A 20,460-nucleotide genomic window follows, 5' to 3' on the forward strand; every position below is an offset into this window, starting at 1 on the left:
CATCGTCTCGAACACGTTGTTAGAATTTAGATTAAACCCCACTATTTATTTCCGCTATACAATCATTAGAGTTATCATTCAACCTAGAGCTTTTCAACTAGACAAGTATTAAGATACCAAAGTATATACGCCAGCAGAGGAATATAGTTTTAGAGCCTACTTAAATGAAAGAAAAATTAATGGACTATTAAAAAATTATTCTCATCAAGGTGAGTGGCTGTCTGGGCCTTTTAAACGGTATTAGGTTGTTTTATGGACTTATCACACTTGTTAAAAAGTGAAATTATCAAAATAATTAGTTGATGATTTTCCTATTTTTAACAAATACTTTTTTAGTGTAACAAGTGTGTATCTAAGTTTGTGTATATTTGTTCTTAGTTTATGACTTAACCCGGGAACCACTGGTATTTTCTGTAGGATAGTTTGTTAGGCTTTCAAGAGATGCAGCAAAAAAATTGTCAATGTAGTATCTTTAATGAGCTTGAAGAGTGCGACAACTGCCGGTTTCATCGTATGTGGGCTACCAAAGTTCTTTTCATGTATTATTTTTTTCTAGCTGAAAGTCTTGGGACACTAGTGGGCTGCACTATTTTGGGCATGGTTTTTAATGCAATGGCAATCATTATAAGTTTTTTAGTTCTTTGTAGGAAGAATTTTAGTAAAAAAAAACGAAGCAAACTACATCTTAAGTATATTGATGGTGATTAATCAATATTTAGTTAAAGTTAGTAGGCCCACAAGCTAGCATGCATTCTACTGTTGATTAACTAGCGAAGCTATTAGGTCTACAATAAACTTGGTTCATAGGGTGGTTGGGCGTAAATATCAGGAAGAACCAGCATTTAGTTTACTTGATTCAAATTCCAGCGTTTCTTTGACTGAATGATAGTATAACTGTACTGATCTCTTACCGATTCGGTCAAGTTCCTTTAGTAGTAGTTTTTGACAGCATTTTTATTATCCACAGACATACAATGATGTCTCTCTTTTTTCCATTGTTTTACATTTATCTTCCACACCTTGCCACTGCTATTGCTCACCTTGAGTGTGCTGCTTGTAGATTGTGTTTTGTAGAACAAGATAATTTTAGAAGCTACTTAGGCCTATGCAAATGCCTATTCATGGTTCTTGTTTGCTAAATTTAATCTTTGTAAACTATGTACATAATTTTTTTTTAATAGAAGATAGTTTTATTTCATTACCAACTTGTTTTATATGGCAGGTTTTAAAACATATACAAAGTTTGTTCAAAATCGCTCAAGTTACAGCTGGTAATACATTTCAGCCGTTCCATAGCTTCATTGTTTTGGCATAGCGCTCTGTTTATTTCATGACTGATTACTTTTATGTTCATTGAGTGTTACTGAGCATTGACATGCTCTAGGACTTTATCAGTTTTGTTGAATTGTTTTAACAAGGCTTAAATCTTGTCTCCTTCATATAGGAGACTTTCAGTTGGACTGATAAGCCTTATAGCTTAGGATTTGGCATTTAGACCCAATTTTTACTGTAATCAGTTTTCATTTATGTGAGTTTAGTTTGTGCAGACGTCTTGCAATGAATTATGTTGTTTGCGCTGCCATTATATATCATTGAAAAACTATACAACACAATCTATAAATTGTTCTCTTGCAAGTTGTATGTATGTGTATGTACATACATAATACATGCTTTTTAGTTTTGTGCACAGCACAGAGCGGTATTGTAGTTGTAGGTTTTAGACATATAAGTAGTTCATAGATAAGATTCGAAGCTACTTGATATGTTAACACACTGGCGGCAAATGAAGAAGGAAGTAGGCAATACTGCATTGTTTATACGTTTATATCTCATCGGTCACTTGGCTAGCGTCAGCTGGCTATCAACTCCTCTTCATTTTCTTGTGTTGCTACTCTGTACTTTTCATTGGTATTCTGGAAGGTCTGAGATACTGCGCACTAATCCTGTGATGAATCTTAGATGTTTAGACAGAAAATTTTCTATGATTCATGCAATATTGCGCCTATGAAAAGCTGATTATCGAGTAGGCCTAAACTGGATAAGCATGGATTCTTTCCATCGCAACATTAAAATTCTAAAGCTTCATTTCATTCTAGCCATTCTTGGTGTCTCAACTGTTACAAATATGATATTCTGTTACCCTCCTTGCTAGCAACTGCTGCTATTTGATGTATGTTTGTAATTTGTCACTAGGTGATCCTGGGAAAAATCTAGGCCTATGTCCCATTACTTTTCAGGTAGTTTAGTAGAATTGTCGTCCTTTAAACATTAGAGGCGAATGAGAAAAGGCTTGGTGAACAACCAGAGCAGTTCAGGCATACCACAGCTTTATTCCACGCATCTACTTATGAGATTATTTGCATATACTAACTTTGTTCTGTTGTTTTGACAGAAAATGACTGGTTCACAAGTGGAAAGTTGCCGGAAGAATGCTCTATTTACAAACCAGGTACAGTTTTATCTTTTCTTTTAGTTAGCTGTATGCTGTGAACATTCACAGCTGATATCTTTGAGTTTAGGCTAGTTTGCAAACTGCTAGGTAAGTAGTGAACATTGACTTATGGGCTATATCTCTTATACTGCCAGGTTATTGCTTGCAGACTAACGCTCCTGTTCGTAAGCTCACTGCCACCGGCACACTCTACAGCGACTTCGGCAACAGTCAGTTTTTTCACCAGGTAGGCAGGTCATTAGTTGTTGTGAGATTGTTTTACTGCTAGGCAATGGGAGGTATGAAGACATGGTCTGTCTGCCATCTATAGTCGGTCAATATTCTTCACCAGGAGTGAGTCGATGTTCACTTTGGTTTACCTGTCAGCATGATTAGGCGATTGATACATGTCTGTATATTTACATAAAAATAATACTTTCAGTTTTTTTACATTATATTGTTTGAAGGTTAGACTAAGACATTAAGATTTATGGATTGACTGAGTATAACCAGTAGATACTGACAGCTTTTTGAGTGTTTTGTATAAGCTATGTCACGTTGCTGTGTAAACAGTGTGTCAGTATGTATGCCAACATGGTCTTCATCTTTTGTCTAGTTTGGAATGACTTATTAATACATTAGAAAGCTCTGTAAGTCATTCGCAAGTCTTCTATCTACATGTAGGTCAGGCCCTCCTCAATGATTGCATTTAACTTAATAAAAACTGCAAGCTGAACGACCTTTGTTGTCATAAAAATATGAACACCTATTCAGGTGGTACAAAAGATAGATCATATGGCATGTGTGTGAGCTGATTTAAAAAGCTGTATGACTATGAAATTACTAGGTTGGGCTGTCATACTGGGAGGCGAGCAGCACAGCTGCTGTATGATACAGTTATTAGGATATCACGGCCAGTTGTCGTGTGACTGCGCCATATGCATGAATTCATGGCTAAGGTGATTCGTGTAAAATCTTGACAAGCCCGCTGATTAATGTCTTACATACTACAGGAGCGTATTGGGAGCAAAGTTAAGGATGAAGTTCAAACAGAGGTTTCCATCACTGGCGTCAAAGTAACTCATGCTGGAGCTAGTAATTTCTATACTCAGGTTTGTTTGTATGTTTGTTATATGCGGTTCTTTCTGCTTATGTTGAGCCTCAGAGTGATATTCTGTGTTTTAACATAAAGTGTTTTAGCTGTAGTTTTTAGTAGAGGGGTAGCTATCTGTTACAGTTTTAGTTATATAGCTGTAGTTTTTAGTAGAAGGGTAGCTATCTATTACAGTTTTAGTTATATAGCTGTAGTTTTTAGTAAAGGGGTAGCTATCTGTTACAGTTTCAAGCTGTAATTGATGTCTGCAGTATTCTAGCCTATCATGGTTTACTAATTTTCCCATTTTTGTTGTTTTAGTCACAAATTTAAAAAGTTCTAACAATTCTATCTCAATTTGTTTGAGTTGATGTGATGGGGCTGTGTTTACAGACTCATGAAGTGACCTTTAAAATAATCAGCTAGTCTTGGGTCCTGTTTTCTGTTGACTATTTTTTAGGGAAATATGTATGGTGTGAATCAATAGCTAACATGCTGATTTGTTTCAAGGTAAACATAATCTAGGGCGTCAATAACTGTAAGTTCTAAAGTAAACAGTTTTTTAAGCTGTTGAGTTAATATCCACCTGCCTTTTGTTGTTGTTCAAGAAGTTCAATATATCCCCTTTTAGATTGGGTGGTTCAGGTGTCTTGTGATACACATGCCAGACTTAATGAGGATTGTGTAGGGAGAGTTTTCCTTAAGCGTTTTTTTTAATTTATCATCTATTTGTTTGCGAGGTGTGCCGCTATTCACTGCGCTCGTTTCTTGATGGTTTCTCTGTTTCTAGCCTCCAGTGGCCGATCTCGACTACACCCCACCGCATATACTCTCCTGTGATACTGCTAAACCAGTAAGGTACGTAGCTCTAGCTCCGGTGGCAATCTCTCTTGTCGCAAAAAATGGATAATAACTCTGTATCACGAGTTGTTGAGGTTTACATTTATTATCTTCTAGATTAACTCCATGTAGTTAAAACATTTATTAGTTAGCTTCATCTTTCGCTCAGTTCGCTAGAGAAATGCATTCTTGTCTTCTAGTCAAGCATGACTAATTCATTTCAGTTTTCCAATAAGGAGCTTCAATTTTGTGATGTTTATTAGTATAGCGGAGGGTAGGTGGATGACTCAGTATGCATGCGTCATCAATCATCGATGAACGTGTGACCTAACTGATCCCTTGCCTTATTCGGATGCATGACAATTGTTGCTAACAATGCTGCTAATAAACATTCAACTGTCCGTTATTGACGATTAGGCAAGCGCATGGGAATGATTCAGTCTAGTGCTGACCAATCACATGAGAAATAGGCCATGTGACAGCCACCTGGGCTTGTTTATTATACGCTGCATGGGATCCTTTTCTCTTGCAGAAAGCTGGCTAAATCAGGCACAGTTAAGTTCCCTAGGCTAAGGGAATTTGTTCACTTTCATTACAATAAAGTTCATATTGGACCTATTAAGGTATGTCCACTGTACTTGCTCTGGCAGCCTGCTTAAGGATGAACTGCTTCTTAAGTTTGCTGTGTCAAGAGTGTATATATTGGTCTGTTGTATCATTGAGCCATTCTCAATACTTTCTAGCGTATACATGAGTATTTGTCGTTTGCATTCTGTGTTTTACTTTTATTCACGCACGATGGTGTCGTTTATAACTCATCAGGTGGCCATAGACAGTGCACGACAGGTAGAGCGGGGCAGCTGCTATGGCATTGTCGTGCAGTCCAACGGTGCGACGTGGGTTGTGCAGAGAGATGTAGCTAGTCTCACCCTCTTAGACCGACAGCTTCATTATTGTGTGTTTGACCGAGGCTATTCCAAACTGAGAGATTTAGAGGTGCTGTCAACAGTCAGTGTGAAGGTCAGTTACCTACGGCATGCTATACCGTTTATTGAGATAACGGAGTGATATTGTATTAGTATGCAATGACCCTTGAGAGCGGGTGGACCGCTTGAGAAGTCAATTCTTGCCTCAAGCGTGTATAGAGCGATCACTGTTTCTATGACACAATTAATCCGCAAATTTGTGTCATCGCAAGACGGAATCGCCAAAAATCAGCAAATCAAGCAAGTTTTGCTACTCACAAATTTTAACTGAATGTTTCCTGCTTACCAAATATGAAAATGGCACTTGCGAACGATGCACAAGGAAATGCCACGCAAGCTATTCCATTTTAAACATTTTCCGCATTACAGTCATTGCTATTTCGATTTTTGAGTGTGACAAGAGTGCACCGCTATGACCTCTGCCAATCCTTATCTTTTTGACAAAGTCCGAGTTTTTTCATGGAGTAACGCACGAATGTCTATTGAAACACTCATCAAATGATAACTCAACGCCTCTCGTTTCCCAATCAACATCATCCACTTAATGCAAGCATAGTCAATATCAGAATATGCTCAGGGTCTACTCCCTGTCGGTTTTACAGTTAGTGTATGTTAATACTGGAACAGTTACTGCATTCACTGTCATACTCTATTATACTCTATTATCTAGGAGGGGTTGCGAGTGTCTCAGTCTGGCCCTGTTTATATCACCCAATCGCCGACAATTTAAAATAATTTTAAACTTCACAAATTATTAATGCTATAAATGTTGCTCATTATAGTTCTACGTCATTGCTTCCTGTTCGCCAACTGATGCATAAGTCTTGTCTTTTCTTGTATTTGGGTGCCTTTCAGCGATTCATTGCGACCTTGTACTGCTTCCAAAACGGTTGCTTATGCGTAAGTTGTATGGTTTCTCCAACAACCGTCTTGACTTCGAGTCACTCAAACATGCCTGACTGTATGAGCGCACCCTCACAGCGGTTACTATGGAGATCCGCTACTATGGCAATATCTCTGTTAATAACACTTTTGAATCACAAGTTATTTATAGTCAGGGCACTCCTCTTCTGCTAATGAGCAAGTATTTCCTGTTTTCTGTAGAATGGTGTTGTTTGGTTACAGGAAGAGAAAGACATTGTTGCTGAATATTTAGAGCGGTTTTCCTCGTTGACAGGAAACAACATCAACTGCGGAACAGTTCTCAACTTCTTTGAGGTAGTAATGGCATCATGGTTGAGCTTATCATACCACATTCATCTAAACATTGCTTCTTTTTGATTGGTTCCAATTCTGCCCACAATAGACATAATGCTCAGAATTTATTGTATCGTACTACTGTATTGTTATTCATTTCATTTGTTTGTTTAATCATTCACGCAATTGTTAGCTTTAGCTGTAGTTTTGCTTTTTCTATTATATAAACTCAAGTTGCCAACTTAGTGCATTCACTTCCAAAGTAGAGTCAACTAATCATGGTTGGTTTTATACTTATACGTATCTCCAGACGCAGTTCAGTGTGAAACAATATTGAGACATAGACTCATTGTTTTGGGAATGACCTTGGTTTCGCATTAATCTGGCAGCACTTGTTTCTTTGTTGGCAGCTAAACAGCACTGGGGCACGACTCATCGCTCCCAATACTGAGTCAGCGATCAACATCCCTGCAGTGGCAGCAGCTCTCGTCACCAAAGCGTATCATGCCGCCGACTTTGACGAGCTCGAACTGAAGGTACGATTTTAAGATTCTCCACCTTTGCTTATGTTTTGGAGTACATAATGCAGACTGTAACATCGCAGTTAACAACAGTTGAGATTGTTTATATGGTGTTAGGAAGGAGATCTCATATCAGTGATTGACAAGCCTCCTGCTAGTGAGTCATCTTGGTGGAGAGGCAAAAAAGAGCTCAAGGTTGGTATCATTTCAACTAGCTTCTACTAGCTATTGTCTCTTTGTGCTATCGTAGTCTTATTCTGACAACTTCCTCTTATTATTATATTTCTTGTTTCCATTGTTGGATCGGTGAGTCTGTCTTACTGCTATGTGTGTGCTATGTTCATATACTTGCTCTAGTAAATGTGTCCGCGTAAGTTGAGTGTCTTCTTATTGTATTGCGAGTTTAGCCATGTTCTTGTACCACTTAGTCATGCTCTACTGTAACATTATGTTGTAATAGTCTTGACAAGATCTGCTGAATTTTGTAAGGCGGTATCCTGTACTGCAACTGTACTATCATTTGGTAATGTCCGTTATCATCTAGATTGTTCTGCGATATTATCTAGAGACATTGGATCTCTCTAGATGTCTATTAAAATCGCCAAGTCTGTGCTTTTCATAAGGTATACATAGAGTAGGTAATTTTGATTAAAATAAAAATTCAAACTTTTGTATCTTTGGATTAAGGTTTCTGAATACGCTGCTATGCATCTGGTGTAATAACGCCAAATGCATAACAACATTAAAAGCAAGACAATTATGGTGAAAGGCCTCTCACCAAATGGTCTTGCTTGCTGCACGAAAACACATATGAGTATTGTTACATTGTTGATATTACAGGTAGGTTTCTTTCCTGCTGAGTGTGTTGAAGTTATCAGCAGTCGTAAATCTTCCATTCCCATCAGTGAACCTCCGGATCAACAGAAATTACCAGGTGGGTTTAAATGAATTTGAAAAGAAGGCATTTACTCCTCACTAACTTATTCTATCCCATTTTGTGTAAGCATCTGTTAATGCTCTGTCAACACGACCAACTTGTCCGTTGTTTGCTTAAGTCTGGGCTTCAGTAACTTCCTCGTTGCCTGCTGGTTTCCTATGGCTTGTAAAGTATGCTTACTGTAGTTATATCAGCTACTCATTAGCGGTCTTACGCCTGCCCTAAATTTGTTGTTGAATTGATGCAAACATCTGATTTCAGTGTTGCGCAGAAGAGATAAAATTATTACATTCTTGCGTCAGTTCTTCAGCCATCGACCCGCAATCTCTCAGCTCAAACAGTCTGGAATTATCAAAGAAAAGGTTTTTGGGACAGATTTAGGCGAATATCTATCCAACTCTGGATTGCTGGGTGAGTATGTTTTGCTTCTCTTTCGTTTTTGCTTTGATGTCTTGCCTCTGTATCATTTCACGAATTGATTGAGTAGTTGTTCATTGAACAGACTTATACAGCGATTTAGTGAGGCACATATGGTAATAGATGAGGTGTCATGTTTTAGCTGTAAGCTGCAACATGTTTACATGCTGTTCATAGGACTCCTTAAGGGCTAGTATTTTGACAAGGGGCAATAAATTATATGAATTGTCTCTTATGCGGATGTAATACAGTATTTCAACATGTGATTTTCAAGTTGATATCCGATACATAGCATATACATACACTGAATCATTCTTTCGTGTTGTGTTTCACAGGGTGTAATCAGTTTTTAGCCTGTTCCTGTCCTGTGTTTATGATTGGTCAGGAATTTTGATTGTTCATCATAGGTTACTAGGTGTACTAGATTGATAGAAAAAGCATAGGCAATGGTGCATGGGCAATGGTGCGGTCTTTTGACATAAAACCTCCATGCTTTGTCCTCAAAATGACTACACTATCTACTCATTGTGTCGCGACTAGCCCTCTCTATGTTTATGTACATGGATATGTGTATTTGTATGTCATTATCTTGGCTTGTGCAAATAATCCAACACAGTTTCTTAGTTAGGGCACTGATAAAGATTGCGTAGCCTTTCAGCTTTATCCTTGCTATCTTTGGCTTACTGCTGGCTGCTGCCTAGTTATTGTGTTTAGAGAATTTGTTGGAGCACTTGTAATAACCTTCTCCTGGTAAATCTAGTTCATAGGCTGTATCACTTGCAGCTGCTCACAATATATGGACAACTGAGTATATATTTTAGTGCCTAAGATCCTAACTTGCTGTTGTGATGTGTTGGAGCGGCATGGACTGGTTGATGGTATATATAGACTCTCAGGTCGCGCCACTCAGGTTCAGAAACTGAGGTGAGAATTACAGTCCATATTATGCTCACATAAGCATGCGTGTCCCGCAGTGGAATTAGTTGTTTTGTTTCATCCCAAAGTTTATTACTAGTCTGCTTGTAACAATCGTACTATTGGCTGGTGCTAGCAAACTTGCTGTCAACAAATGCTGCAAAACATGATGATAGCCATATCCGGTTATCGAGGGTGGGGTGTGCTACCACCCTCAAACTGGCTGTAATATCAGTATCTAAATACAGAAATTAAAGCATGATCGTTTTCGCAAACTGACTATGTTACCAATAGTCTGATATGAGGATAAGGTAGTACCTATTAGGTAAGGTATGATACTATTTATTAACAGAGGTGTGTTCATGTTAACAAAGTATGGATATTAAGGTGTGATACTAGTCGCATACATATGTGTGCTAACAGTAACGGAGTATGGATTTTAAGGTGTGATACTAGTCGCATACATATGTATGCTAACAGTAACGGAGTATGGTTATTAATGTGTGATACCTACCAGATACATATGTGGGTTAACAGTAGCCAGATATAGAATGGAGGATACGGTATAACATTATTAAACTGACAGTGTTAGCTGTAACGAGATATATAAGATACATGTACATATAGAGTATTGTGTATGATTTGATAAAGGTTATTAGTTCAGCAGCCAGATTAGCTTTCTATGATCAAACATACAGACTGATCCATCTTTATCCTCTTGTTCATACCATTGCAGGGAGGACTTTGACACGGGCAGACATGAAAGTTTTAGTGATGACGACCTGCTGGACATTCATATTGTATCCACACTCCTCAAGACTTACTTTCGGGAGTTGCCCAACCCTCTTCTTACCTACCAGTTATATGAACCCCTTGTGGTCAGTTTCTAATGGCAATCTAAGGAGGTCTAATGCAGTTTGTCTCACCTGCTTCAACAATGCAGCAGAATGCATTAAATGGTTTAATGAGAGTTTCTCGGTGCCTTTTGTTTGACCAACGAAAAACACAATTGACATGACCTCTTCTTACTATGGATTTTATAAATCATGAGCATCATCTTGTAGAAGTCAGTGCAGCGGTGAATTCTCATCTTCAGTGTTTAAAAAGGTTGCTGCAATGCTACTTTATAGTTTTATGTTATTTGTTTTACATCATTAATGGGGACACCCAAGTGTTCCTACAAACTACAACATATTTATTTCGTGCTGAATACATTGGTGCTGCCTTCAAGCATTGCTCCACAAACTACAGCTTCACCAGTCTTCTAGTGTTGCTCCACCCTTTCTTAGGTTTTGCTTTGTTTATTAATAAGTGTTGCTGGTTAAGATACGGATACGATTTGACCCAGATTGCTGTACCTATCACTTGCCTGCTGTTCAATAGGGCTGCGTTCAACTGAAAGATGAAAGAAAAAGGCTTAAATCATTGAAGAAGCACATAGACACGCTGCCTCCACCAAACTACAGGTGGGTCTGCTCTGTTTACCCTGCTAGCTCTATGTACATTAGATGTAGAGATAAGACACAAGTGTCTTATCTCTACATCTAATATAGACCTATTTTCATGTAAAATGTAAATATGTATGTGCATGTGATATACTATTATAGTGACATCTAGTTTCTCATTGTGATCATGTGTTTGTAGAACTGCCAAGTACTTATTTGCTCATCTCGCCAAACTTTCAGTATACCATAAGCGAACGAGTATGACAAGTCGTAACCTCGCTATTGTCTGGGCTCCCAACCTCATACGGTAAGCATGGTCGATATTCCTACTTATTAAGCACTTTCTAGTTCATTTCATCGTGTTCATTTATGAAGTTATTTTGGTTAATTGTTTGACCCCACCTCAGTACCTCCATCTCTTTTTTTGAGTATTTACAATATGTTTATAGTATGTCTATAGTATGTCTATAGTATGGTTATGGTATGTTTATGGTATGTTTATAGTATGTCTTTAGTATGTTGCCAGCCAATTTTGATTGACTAACCAGTGAACAATTTAGTTTTCATTTACTTTTACGCGCCATGTTTGTTCAATTATAAATAAATAAATTATTTTGTTTCTTTTTTGTATTATGGCTAAAAAACCATTAAAATACTGAGATAGACATCTCAAAAAATATAGGTACGTGACTTAAGTTTGCTTTGTATGCCAGTTGCATGAACACATAAAACATTGAGCACTTTCTCATCTCTTGTGAACCTTTATTATTGTAAATTGTCTATTGTTTGTTGTTAAGCTTACGTTTGGCAATACTTTATTAAAGAACAGAAAGAATATGATATGAACTTAATAGGGAAAATAAACTAATTCAGTATCCCGGTAGAATTATTATTATTTTACATTTCACACAGCCTTCAAAATCGATTCGCTAATCTTTATAGACAGCTTTCTTCTAAAAGGTGATGCCTCAGTTTCTATTTTATAGCCATAGTGTTTATAGCATTCACTAGCAGATGTTCAGCATTTACAGTATAGCTCGCAGTAAGCTTCATATTGCAACTTTTTAGATTTTCTTTTTGCAAACAGCACCCATTCTCTAAGATGTTTTACCAAAACTATAAAATTTGGTCAGAAATTTGACTCATTTGTCCTACATGTAGATGACCATCAACAATATGCTCCATGCAATCAAGTACTGCTGGTTTCCTTGTTCCTTCCTTGCCACTGGGGTATTTTATTGTCCAACTGAAACACTCGAGCAATCAAGATTAAATCAAGTGAAATCATGTGGATATTACAAGTTCAATTTCCTGGTTTCATCACCAAGAAATGAATTATCCAAACTTTGTCACCGTTTGGATGCAAAACATCCGTGTGATGCGCCATCTTTGTTCCATGGAAACGGCCTTAACAACCAACGGTGTCGCACTCGCACATGTGCACAGATCTTGCTTTCCTGTGCTTCATATGCAGAAATATTTTGTTGTTGAAACGCTTTTATCTATCTGTTTTGTCTTGGACTTCCTAAAAATACCAACTTGACATAAGGTGTCACACAACTATCGCTCTATCATAGTGACCTATGGTAACGTGATCTGTCTTTCGGCCCGACTTAGTGCTTTGGCACTGGAGCACCCGCGTGTAGGTGTCACTACACTATCGCTGTATGGCAACTTAGTATACGTATGCAGGTTCTTTTGATTGAGAGCTGATGCACTATCATATCTTATAGGCATGACGAGAGCTCAGACTCACAGAATCAGCTCAGTCTACTTCACAATGTTTCACTGCAAGCGAATGTCACAGACCACCTAATTTCCAATTATGACAGCATATTTGAGGAGTCGTCACCTCGACATCCATTCTCAGCTTTAGGTTTGCACTTTTACTGTTTTACTACTTGTATTTTTCAAGGGATTATGCAATAATTTTCACCAAGTTTAATTATGGCATCAAGGTTGGCGGTTGTTATGAGGAGTTGAAAGTATTTACTCAACACCAAAATAAGTAATAACCACCAATTACATACAGTCGTACCTCGACATACGAGCTTAATGTGTTCTGAGACTGAGCTTGTATGTCAATTTACTCGTGTCTCAAGACACTATTTTATATATAGAAGTACTAAATATAAACTAATCCTTTACCGTGCTTTACCTTTATGTGAAAAACCACATAAAACAAGATATTACGGTGGAAAAATGTGTTTGTATTAGTTGTAAGTCAGTACCTACGCTAACACAATAGCAAGTATCTATTAGTTGTTAAAATCTGCAATAAGATGTAACATTACTATGGACACTACTTAAGTCGTTACCTTCAAGACAGGCGTGATGGCTAATGGCGGTGTGATAGACACTTGACAGCAACGCGTTCGGCGCACTAAACTCTTGCGACGCTACGTAACAGCAACTTTGAATTTAACTTCAATAAATGTAGCTTACTAAACACACACTTAAAGCTAAGTTTTAATCTATTACTAAACTTACTTTAATTCTTTTATTTCAATTGTTTATTATTCTTTTTTGGTTTGGTGCTTTCGCTAAAACTTTTAGCCAACCTTTTAAAAACATTTTCCAAACTGATTCGAGCAGCAAGATCGAGTGATGCTGTTCTCTAAAGCGGCCGCTTGCACACCTGGTCATATACAGTGGCCATCAAGAACTGGCTCATATATTTGTATCTCAAAGATTACTCCTATACCAATGATGAAACCTGCTCAAAATTCTGCTCATATCTCGATTTTTTCCTATGTTGGGGCACTCACATGTCGAGGTACGACTGGACTGTAGTTGATTAGTATCGCTGTTTTGACAAGTGTCTCTCAAAGCTTTCAGCAGAATAACTGTTTTCTGTTGGCATAAATCTTGTCGAACTCTTGCATTACATATGGAGTAGTTTAATCCGAGCTCTATTTTTAATCGTGCTGAATTTTTGAGCATTAGATATGTGTTGTCCGTAGTATTTATGGGAGGAGTCTGATAGCTAAGTACACGAAGGAGTTTTTTTCAGGTGTTTTTGTCACTTTTAATAGGGTATGAGCATATGGCTCATCCATCTTATCAACTTGCAGACCAACCGAATGTATATACAAGTCAATTACATACACCTAATAAGTATCACAGTATAGTAATTCACAATGATTGCTTAAAAGTAATTGTGACAGTGGCAAAGTCAACACATTTTGTAACCATTTTTACTAGAGTTTTATTTTGGTCAGGAGTAATTTTCTTTTGAAAAAGTTTTTCAATCATTTAGCATGTTTACACATAAGCGGTAGCACAGGTTATTGTCAGGTGTAAACGATTGTCATTCTAGCTATGTTGTTGATTATCATAGCTATGTAGCCGAATACTATAGCTATGTAGCTGATTATTATAGCTATGTAGCCGATTATTATAGCAATATAAATCATTGTTATTGCTATGTAGATGGCTATCATAGCTGTGTGTGGCTGTGATGGTATGCTATGCTAGCTGTGTGTGGCTGTGATGGTATGCTATGCTAGCTGTGTGTGGCTGTGATGGTATGCTATGCTGGTATGAAAAGCATAGCTATGTAGCTGATTATTATTGCCATGTAGTTGACTATCCACTGATCTAGCTGAAAAACTACGTTATGGGTTACATTATTTGTGCAAGGTTTTTCGTAGAACTTTGTGTAGGATACCTTAATAGTGTCATAAAAGTAAATCTTATTACAGATATCATTATGGATGTTATCGAATCTACTTTTGCTGATAAGCATCGCAAAAGAATTGGAATCTCATGTGTCTCTCAGTGTTAACAATATTACATGGCGGTTGTAGTGGTTCATAAGTCAGCAACAGTGTCGCTCTTTGAATTTCTGCTTTTAAATTTTTTCAAGATTGCAAAATTTAGTTGCGCTAGAAATGTTAAAAAACCAATTTTTGATTCTCTGTGCTTATATGAAGTATTGCATAGGCAGCTGTAAATGTGTAACTGGCAGCGTTTGTATGGAGCAAACCGAAGGAAGCAAATTTTAAATTGATTCGGACAGAAATCGACATATCAAAATGCTATTTCTATGTAATGTTTGTAAAGTTGTCATTTTACACCTTAAATGTTCACATAATTGTTTCTATTGTTGCAGCAAGAAAACCAACCATCAAATCATTGAATAAACGACTGGTTAGTCTGAGAACAGCAAGGAATCGAAAGGGAAATTACCGTTCTATTGACGACTACATGCTAGCTGCACAAGACACTCATTCTCTCGAGAAGGCTGCATCAGTGACAGAACAAAATGGCAGCATAGCCAGCAATCTTTCAAAATCTCAATCTGTTTCTCTCGACTCAGTATTTACGACATGTGCCAGGGTTCACTTACTGGAGAGCGCTAGTAAGTGACACTCCTTTTTGTCAGGGTACTATGCGCCATTTGTCAGCCAGATAAGAGTTAGTCATTAAGCCATGCTTTAGTACAGAGAGGATTTTTAAATTGTAATGACTCGTGAAACAAAGACTGTGTCGACGTGAGTTGCTCCTAAGCTTTGCTAGTGCATTTGTTTTACTTATCTTTTAGGTCCAGCATCCTCTTTAATTGTCAGAAGATCTACGGAAAGCAACTTCAGGAATAAATCTCACTCTAAATCCCCCGGTGTTACCAGTCTTGAATCAGATTCTCATACTTCAGTTATGAGTTTAAGCTCGCGATGTCTTGCAAAAGTAACTGACCATAGTCCTATATTAGAATCACCTAGTGAAGTTGCTGGTACTTACACAGAATCCTCTGCGGAGATTCGTGACAGTCAATCAGTTTCATTCCATTCTGAAGTCGCGGCTGCCCCCTTTAAGGCTCCTACACCAGCTCCTCGGCAGCCTAGAAAGGTTCATGGATATGTTAATACGAAAGGCGACAAACCTGTTACTGTGAAACGTCCGCCCCAGCCTTTGCAGAGAGGCTCTAATAGCACCAAGCGGCCTCCGGTCATAGCCCAAAAGCCTGTTGTCAGGCCATACACTGTCTGCTCATTTGATGACGCAAACTTATTAGCCGCTCCTCATTTGACGGCCCAGCGGCAGCTTTCGGCTCCTCAGAATGAAGTCACACACTACGCTGTCTCCAACCTCTTCGCTCAAACAATAGATACAGCCGAGAATAGTAAAAAGACACCTGTGAGCTCTCGTCAATCGAGAGTCTCATATCTTAATGTAGAGCCTCTCTCTCACTCTAACGCCAACAGCATAACCTCCAGGAATGACCACACAGAAAATGAGGGCCATGAGAGTGATGACTATGATAATAATATTGAATCAATTCGTAACAGTCGTGTCTCCGATTATGTGAATACACCCGTGCTACAGTTTCCCTTGTCACCTCTTCAGCATGTCAGCAATCCAACGTCTACTGATCATGGTCTTATAAAGATTGTCAGCGATGACTCTGATGTCACCTCCTCGGATGAAGAGTGATCTTACACATACTTTTGTTCAACTTCAACTGTTATAATAATTTTTTACTGATTTTCTACATTTCTTCATGCCATATTTTTAATTATTTAGCTTTTTTTATGCATGAGAATGGCTGGTTTATAATTCTATGTCTATCAGTTTTCTAATACAATGTAATAATTTATTTTTATAGAATTTGTTGGTTCTATAGTATTGTAAAAGTATATAAATAGAAAAGTTAATTTAGTCTATCAAAATTGCATAGCATGATTGAATGTTTGATTTGCAAGGAATTAAAAAATAAAGTTCTTTGGTAAACTTAAACACGTTGCAACATACATATGCACATTATACAGATAGTCATAAAGGTGTGAGGAAGCACAAGGATTATGGCAGAGCAGTAGCGTGACTAGTTTGTCATCTCCTCCTGTAATGAGATCTCGTGAATAACGGATGTTGCAGCAACTCCTTTGCTGGGGGCCGATTCTTAGACTCTGTTTCCAAACATCTTAACATTATATCTTTAATTCCAGGGGGAAGGTTGTCAGGGATAGGGGGTGAAGTGTTGGCGGAAGCAATCTACAAGTGCATGTAATAGTAGACTTGTGGCTTACTAAGATATGTATTAGCTTCGTGAATTATTAAGATTCCATACAGCTACCACCGTATGGAAACTTAGTAATACATACTAAGTTTATGAAATGATGAAATGAGGAAATTAAACTTTTAACATCTGCATGATTTTACTTAACTATAAGGTCCGTGCACACTACCGCTCAAATCGACGATTAGCTGTGCGATGGATACCAACGACATGCTGCTATGACGTCATTTTGCGATGAGCGGCCAACGTAATCGTTGCTCGCAACAATGCGATGGTCTTTCAATATGTTGAACTTGGACACCGATGATCGCAACTATGAGCATCTTGATTGGCCGTTTGTTGACCACATCAGATTCAATTTCAACAGTTGTGAAGATGGATGTCAATTCATATTCGCAAACATGGCGAAGGACTACGCTCGTGATGAATTATGCAATCAGATAATTAAAAGATAACAAATGGACCCACGATATCACTAATGCAATTTCGTAATTTCTAATCCTTCATTTTTTCGTGACGTCATTTTATCGTCGTCGGCCATCTTTATAAACAACTTTTATCGTTAAAACACGAAGCTTTTGCAATGAATTTTTGAAAACGATGCTTTTGTTTGCAATTTTTTTATTATAGTATCAAATCAACACCAAAAAGTACTATTAAATAAAAGAATAACGATCATTTTCTACAAATATGGCGGCTTTTTCGTGAACGAGCGTATGTGCAAACGGTTTGATGACGTAAAAAACGATGGATTGGTTGTTGGTTAGTGGTCAGCTCAGCTAATTGCTCATAGTGTGTACAGCTTATCGTTGGTAATGATGTCAAAACAGCTAATCGTTGCAGTCCATCGCACAGTTAAGCGTTGATTTGAGCGATAGTGTGCACATGCCTTAAACCTGGTTGCCCAAGTTCTTCAGTTGATCACCCGGTACATGTGATCCAACAGCAGAGAAGTATTAATGAGGTGATATAATGCTGAAGATTCGCAACACTTTGCTGCAAGAGCGTACAACCCTGCATGCTTACTAATATTCCTTAGTACTAAAATGTGTGAGAAAACTAACCGTGAAAATGAGCTTGAGGTGATTGGAGACATTGCTAGCATTCCAGGGAGGCTTCGTAGTAACCATTTCGATAATGACACAGCCAACACTCCATACATCACACCCCCTTCCATAGTGCTCCCCTCGCAGAACCTGTAAAAGCAGACCCCATATTGACGAGTAGATGTTCTATAATATGATTTGCATGCTTGGCTAAAAGCAACAATGGTTTGCCAAAAGACAATAAATTTAATAACAATATTATTTCTTTTATACTGCATTTTGGTGAAGCCTAAAAATAGAACTAGCATTAAAACAAGCAGCACACGCTACTCAGTTTGGAGGAAAAGGCAGGGCTTCATGTGGTTAAATGTGTTATTCATTATGCATATGATGATGATGAGAGATGCTGTAGAACGGTGTACAAAAATCTTAGCCAAATATAGATGTGAGGAAACGAGTACAGCAGGCCTCTGCTACAAGAATCGGATTGCAATTCAGCTAATGAACACCGCACTTGGGACACTAAATATACGATAAGGAAGTGTGATTGGAGATGAAAAGCCATATAGGATTGACAATTTGACTTGCTATCACATAAACTAGTGTACTTGGCTACTCTTCTAAGAGAAAACTTATACCACAGTGTAATGAGTTATTGGTAAATAATAGCTATCAGTTTTATCACTAAATAATTTTGTATTGTTTCAATTCAGACGCATCAACATGCAAATTAGGTAAGCCTTATACGATCTCTAAAAATGTCTAGCAATATATTCTAATAGATGAGTGAAGTGTTCAGAAGCTAAAAACTACCTCAGGCGCCATGAACGCTATAGTCCCTAGAAGTTGTCCTTTGAGTTCTCCAGCCCCAGTCATGGAAGAAGCAAGCTGAGCACAGGCACCAAAATCACCTATTCTCAGGTGTTTGCCTGTGCTGTCCACCAGTAAGTTGGCACCTACAGGCAAGTCATGTCAACATAGTGGCATTACACCAGTGATAAACAAACATGTCTGGCGAGACAAGAAACAGGCTTCTCCAGAAAATACAGAGAAACAAAAACACAAATAACATGTCATGAGCTAGTTCTTGCAGAACTTTCTGAAAAGCTATTAAGAATACTTTAATGTTAGATGACTAATTCTAAGAAAATGAAGCATTTCCTTTGACGGCTTAGTCAGCTTGTTTATGGCAGCAGAGAATAATGATCAAACAGCAAGCTTGATAATGGCAGTAACTCTGCCAATATCAACTGACATAGAGGATGGATGTACCCCACTCCTACTAGGCAGTGAAGTTTTTATTGCTAGCAAACATTCTACAGTTATATTAACATAACCAACCAGCTATTAGTTGTTGGGAAGGCTTACTATGAAAACCATTTACAGTTATAACAGCGACATAGGGAACTAAGTCTACCGGACTATATCACAGACTCCATCCCACTCACAGACATGACAACTTATTCAGGGATGGTCAATCAAACCGTTGTGGTATTTACCCCTGCTATCAGACAAGGAAGTCAACAAGGCACAAACCCTCACCTTTCATATCTCGGTGAAGGATTTGGTGATCATGGAGGTAGGCTAGGCCCATGAGCACCTGTTGAGTATAGCTTGTGATGACAGGCTCAGAGAAAGAGCCATAGCGCTCGAGCAGGTGAGACACACTACCACCTGGCATCCACTCAACAAACATATTGAAATGAGCACCGGTCTGTGTTGCTCCCAGAATCCTAACTATATTCGAGTGGTTCAGGGTCGCCATCATTCGTATCTCATCAATGACAGCTTTGCAGATGGTGTCCTGCTCACTGTCCGAGTTACGACAAAAGGATATCTGTTTGACAGCCATAATGATTCCAGTCATAACATCTCGACACTGGTAGCAAGTGCTGAAGGCCCCTGTACCTATCATCATGCCACGCTTCCAATGTATATCCTCCAAGTACTCCACTTCAGACCCTTTTGCGTCCTGCAAGAACAATCCATTAGTAAATCAACCATACAAATACTAGCATACAACTAAACTCAGGACTTGTGGCTACTAAATTACTGTAATGGTGCGTTTACACTGGCCGACACCGACTTCAATTAGCTGCCAATACCCCGACTCAGACAGGTACCTCCGACATTTCACGCATGGGTACCGACACCGACTCCCCCTTTACATTGCAACGATCAAACGATTTTTGTCTGTACCAACAGCCAATCACAGCGTTTCGCCGTTCTGACCTTCACCCGACCACGCGAAGACGAGTACACATAAAAATCAACACGCTTGATGTGGAAAATTATATGCTAGTACTACACTACTACTGCTCCTACTACTACTGCTAGAAGCAACTACTGAATGCCAAGCAATGAATGAATGATGAGGCAATGAAAATCCGAGCAAAGAACTGTACGTACAGTTCTTTCGTCCGAGTAATTATAATATATAAAATGAATAATGAAGAAGATTGAATGGTGAATGTATATTTGTGGTAGAAGTAGTGTGGTGGACGCCGGGCCAACACTTTACACTTTTTGTAATTATTTGTTTGTATATATTTTATATGTCTGTAAATATTTTATTATATGGGTTGTCCTTTTTATTCTCTTTTTATTCCCTTT

At 38.2% G+C, this 20,460-nt stretch overlaps 2 protein-coding genes across 3 annotated transcripts in view; one reads left to right on the forward strand and one right to left on the reverse strand.

Annotated features, from left to right (window-relative positions):
- Positions 1–70: 70 nt before the first annotated feature.
- On the forward strand, positions 71–16,542 carry LOC137393045 (rho GTPase-activating protein 32-like). The gene is made up of 19 exons (XM_068079437.1): positions 71–209; positions 2,393–2,449; positions 2,601–2,678; positions 3,445–3,543; positions 4,315–4,382; positions 4,897–4,987; positions 5,187–5,384; positions 6,476–6,568; positions 6,958–7,083; positions 7,186–7,263; positions 7,909–8,002; positions 8,267–8,416; positions 9,244–9,346; positions 10,074–10,215; positions 10,721–10,803; positions 10,982–11,089; positions 12,516–12,658; positions 14,897–15,145; positions 15,329–16,542. Exons 2-19 carry the CDS (start codon positions 2,396–2,398, stop codon positions 16,216–16,218), a joined length of 2,847 nt encoding a protein of 948 aa, XP_067935538.1. The 5' UTR covers positions 71–209; positions 2,393–2,395; the 3' UTR covers positions 16,219–16,542.
- A 63-nt stretch (positions 16,543–16,605) lies between these two features.
- Positions 16,606–20,460, reverse strand: part of LOC137393032 (mitogen-activated protein kinase kinase kinase 1-like) — a 30,886-nt gene continuing 27,031 nt past the window's right edge. For both annotated transcript variants that reach the window (XM_068079425.1, XM_068079417.1), the window contains exons 22-25: positions 19,390–19,819; positions 18,661–18,803; positions 17,866–17,997; positions 16,606–16,776 (exon numbers count right to left, since the gene is read on the reverse strand). In XM_068079425.1, the coding sequence (XP_067935526.1) occupies positions 16,615–16,776; positions 17,866–17,997; positions 18,661–18,803; positions 19,390–19,819 (867 nt within the window). In that variant the 3' untranslated portion in view covers positions 16,606–16,614. The remainder of the gene's footprint in view (positions 16,777–17,865; positions 17,998–18,660; positions 18,804–19,389; positions 19,820–20,460) is intronic.

This window comes from Watersipora subatra, chromosome 1 (genome assembly GCF_963576615.1).
Source record: "Watersipora subatra chromosome 1, tzWatSuba1.1, whole genome shotgun sequence".
Taxonomy (NCBI): domain Eukaryota; kingdom Metazoa; phylum Bryozoa; class Gymnolaemata; order Cheilostomatida; family Watersiporidae; genus Watersipora; species Watersipora subatra.

Coding starts and splice junctions, on each gene's coding strand:
- LOC137393045 (XM_068079437.1), top strand. CDS start 2,396: ATGACTGGTTCACAAGTGGAAAGTTGCCGGAAGAATGCTCTATTTACA. Junction 7,084..7,185: donor TTGACGAGCTCGAACTGAAG/GTACGATTTTAA, acceptor ATATGGTGTTAG/GAAGGAGATCTCATATCAGT. Junction 11,090..12,515: donor TGGGCTCCCAACCTCATACG/GTAAGCATGGTC, acceptor CATATCTTATAG/GCATGACGAGAGCTCAGACT.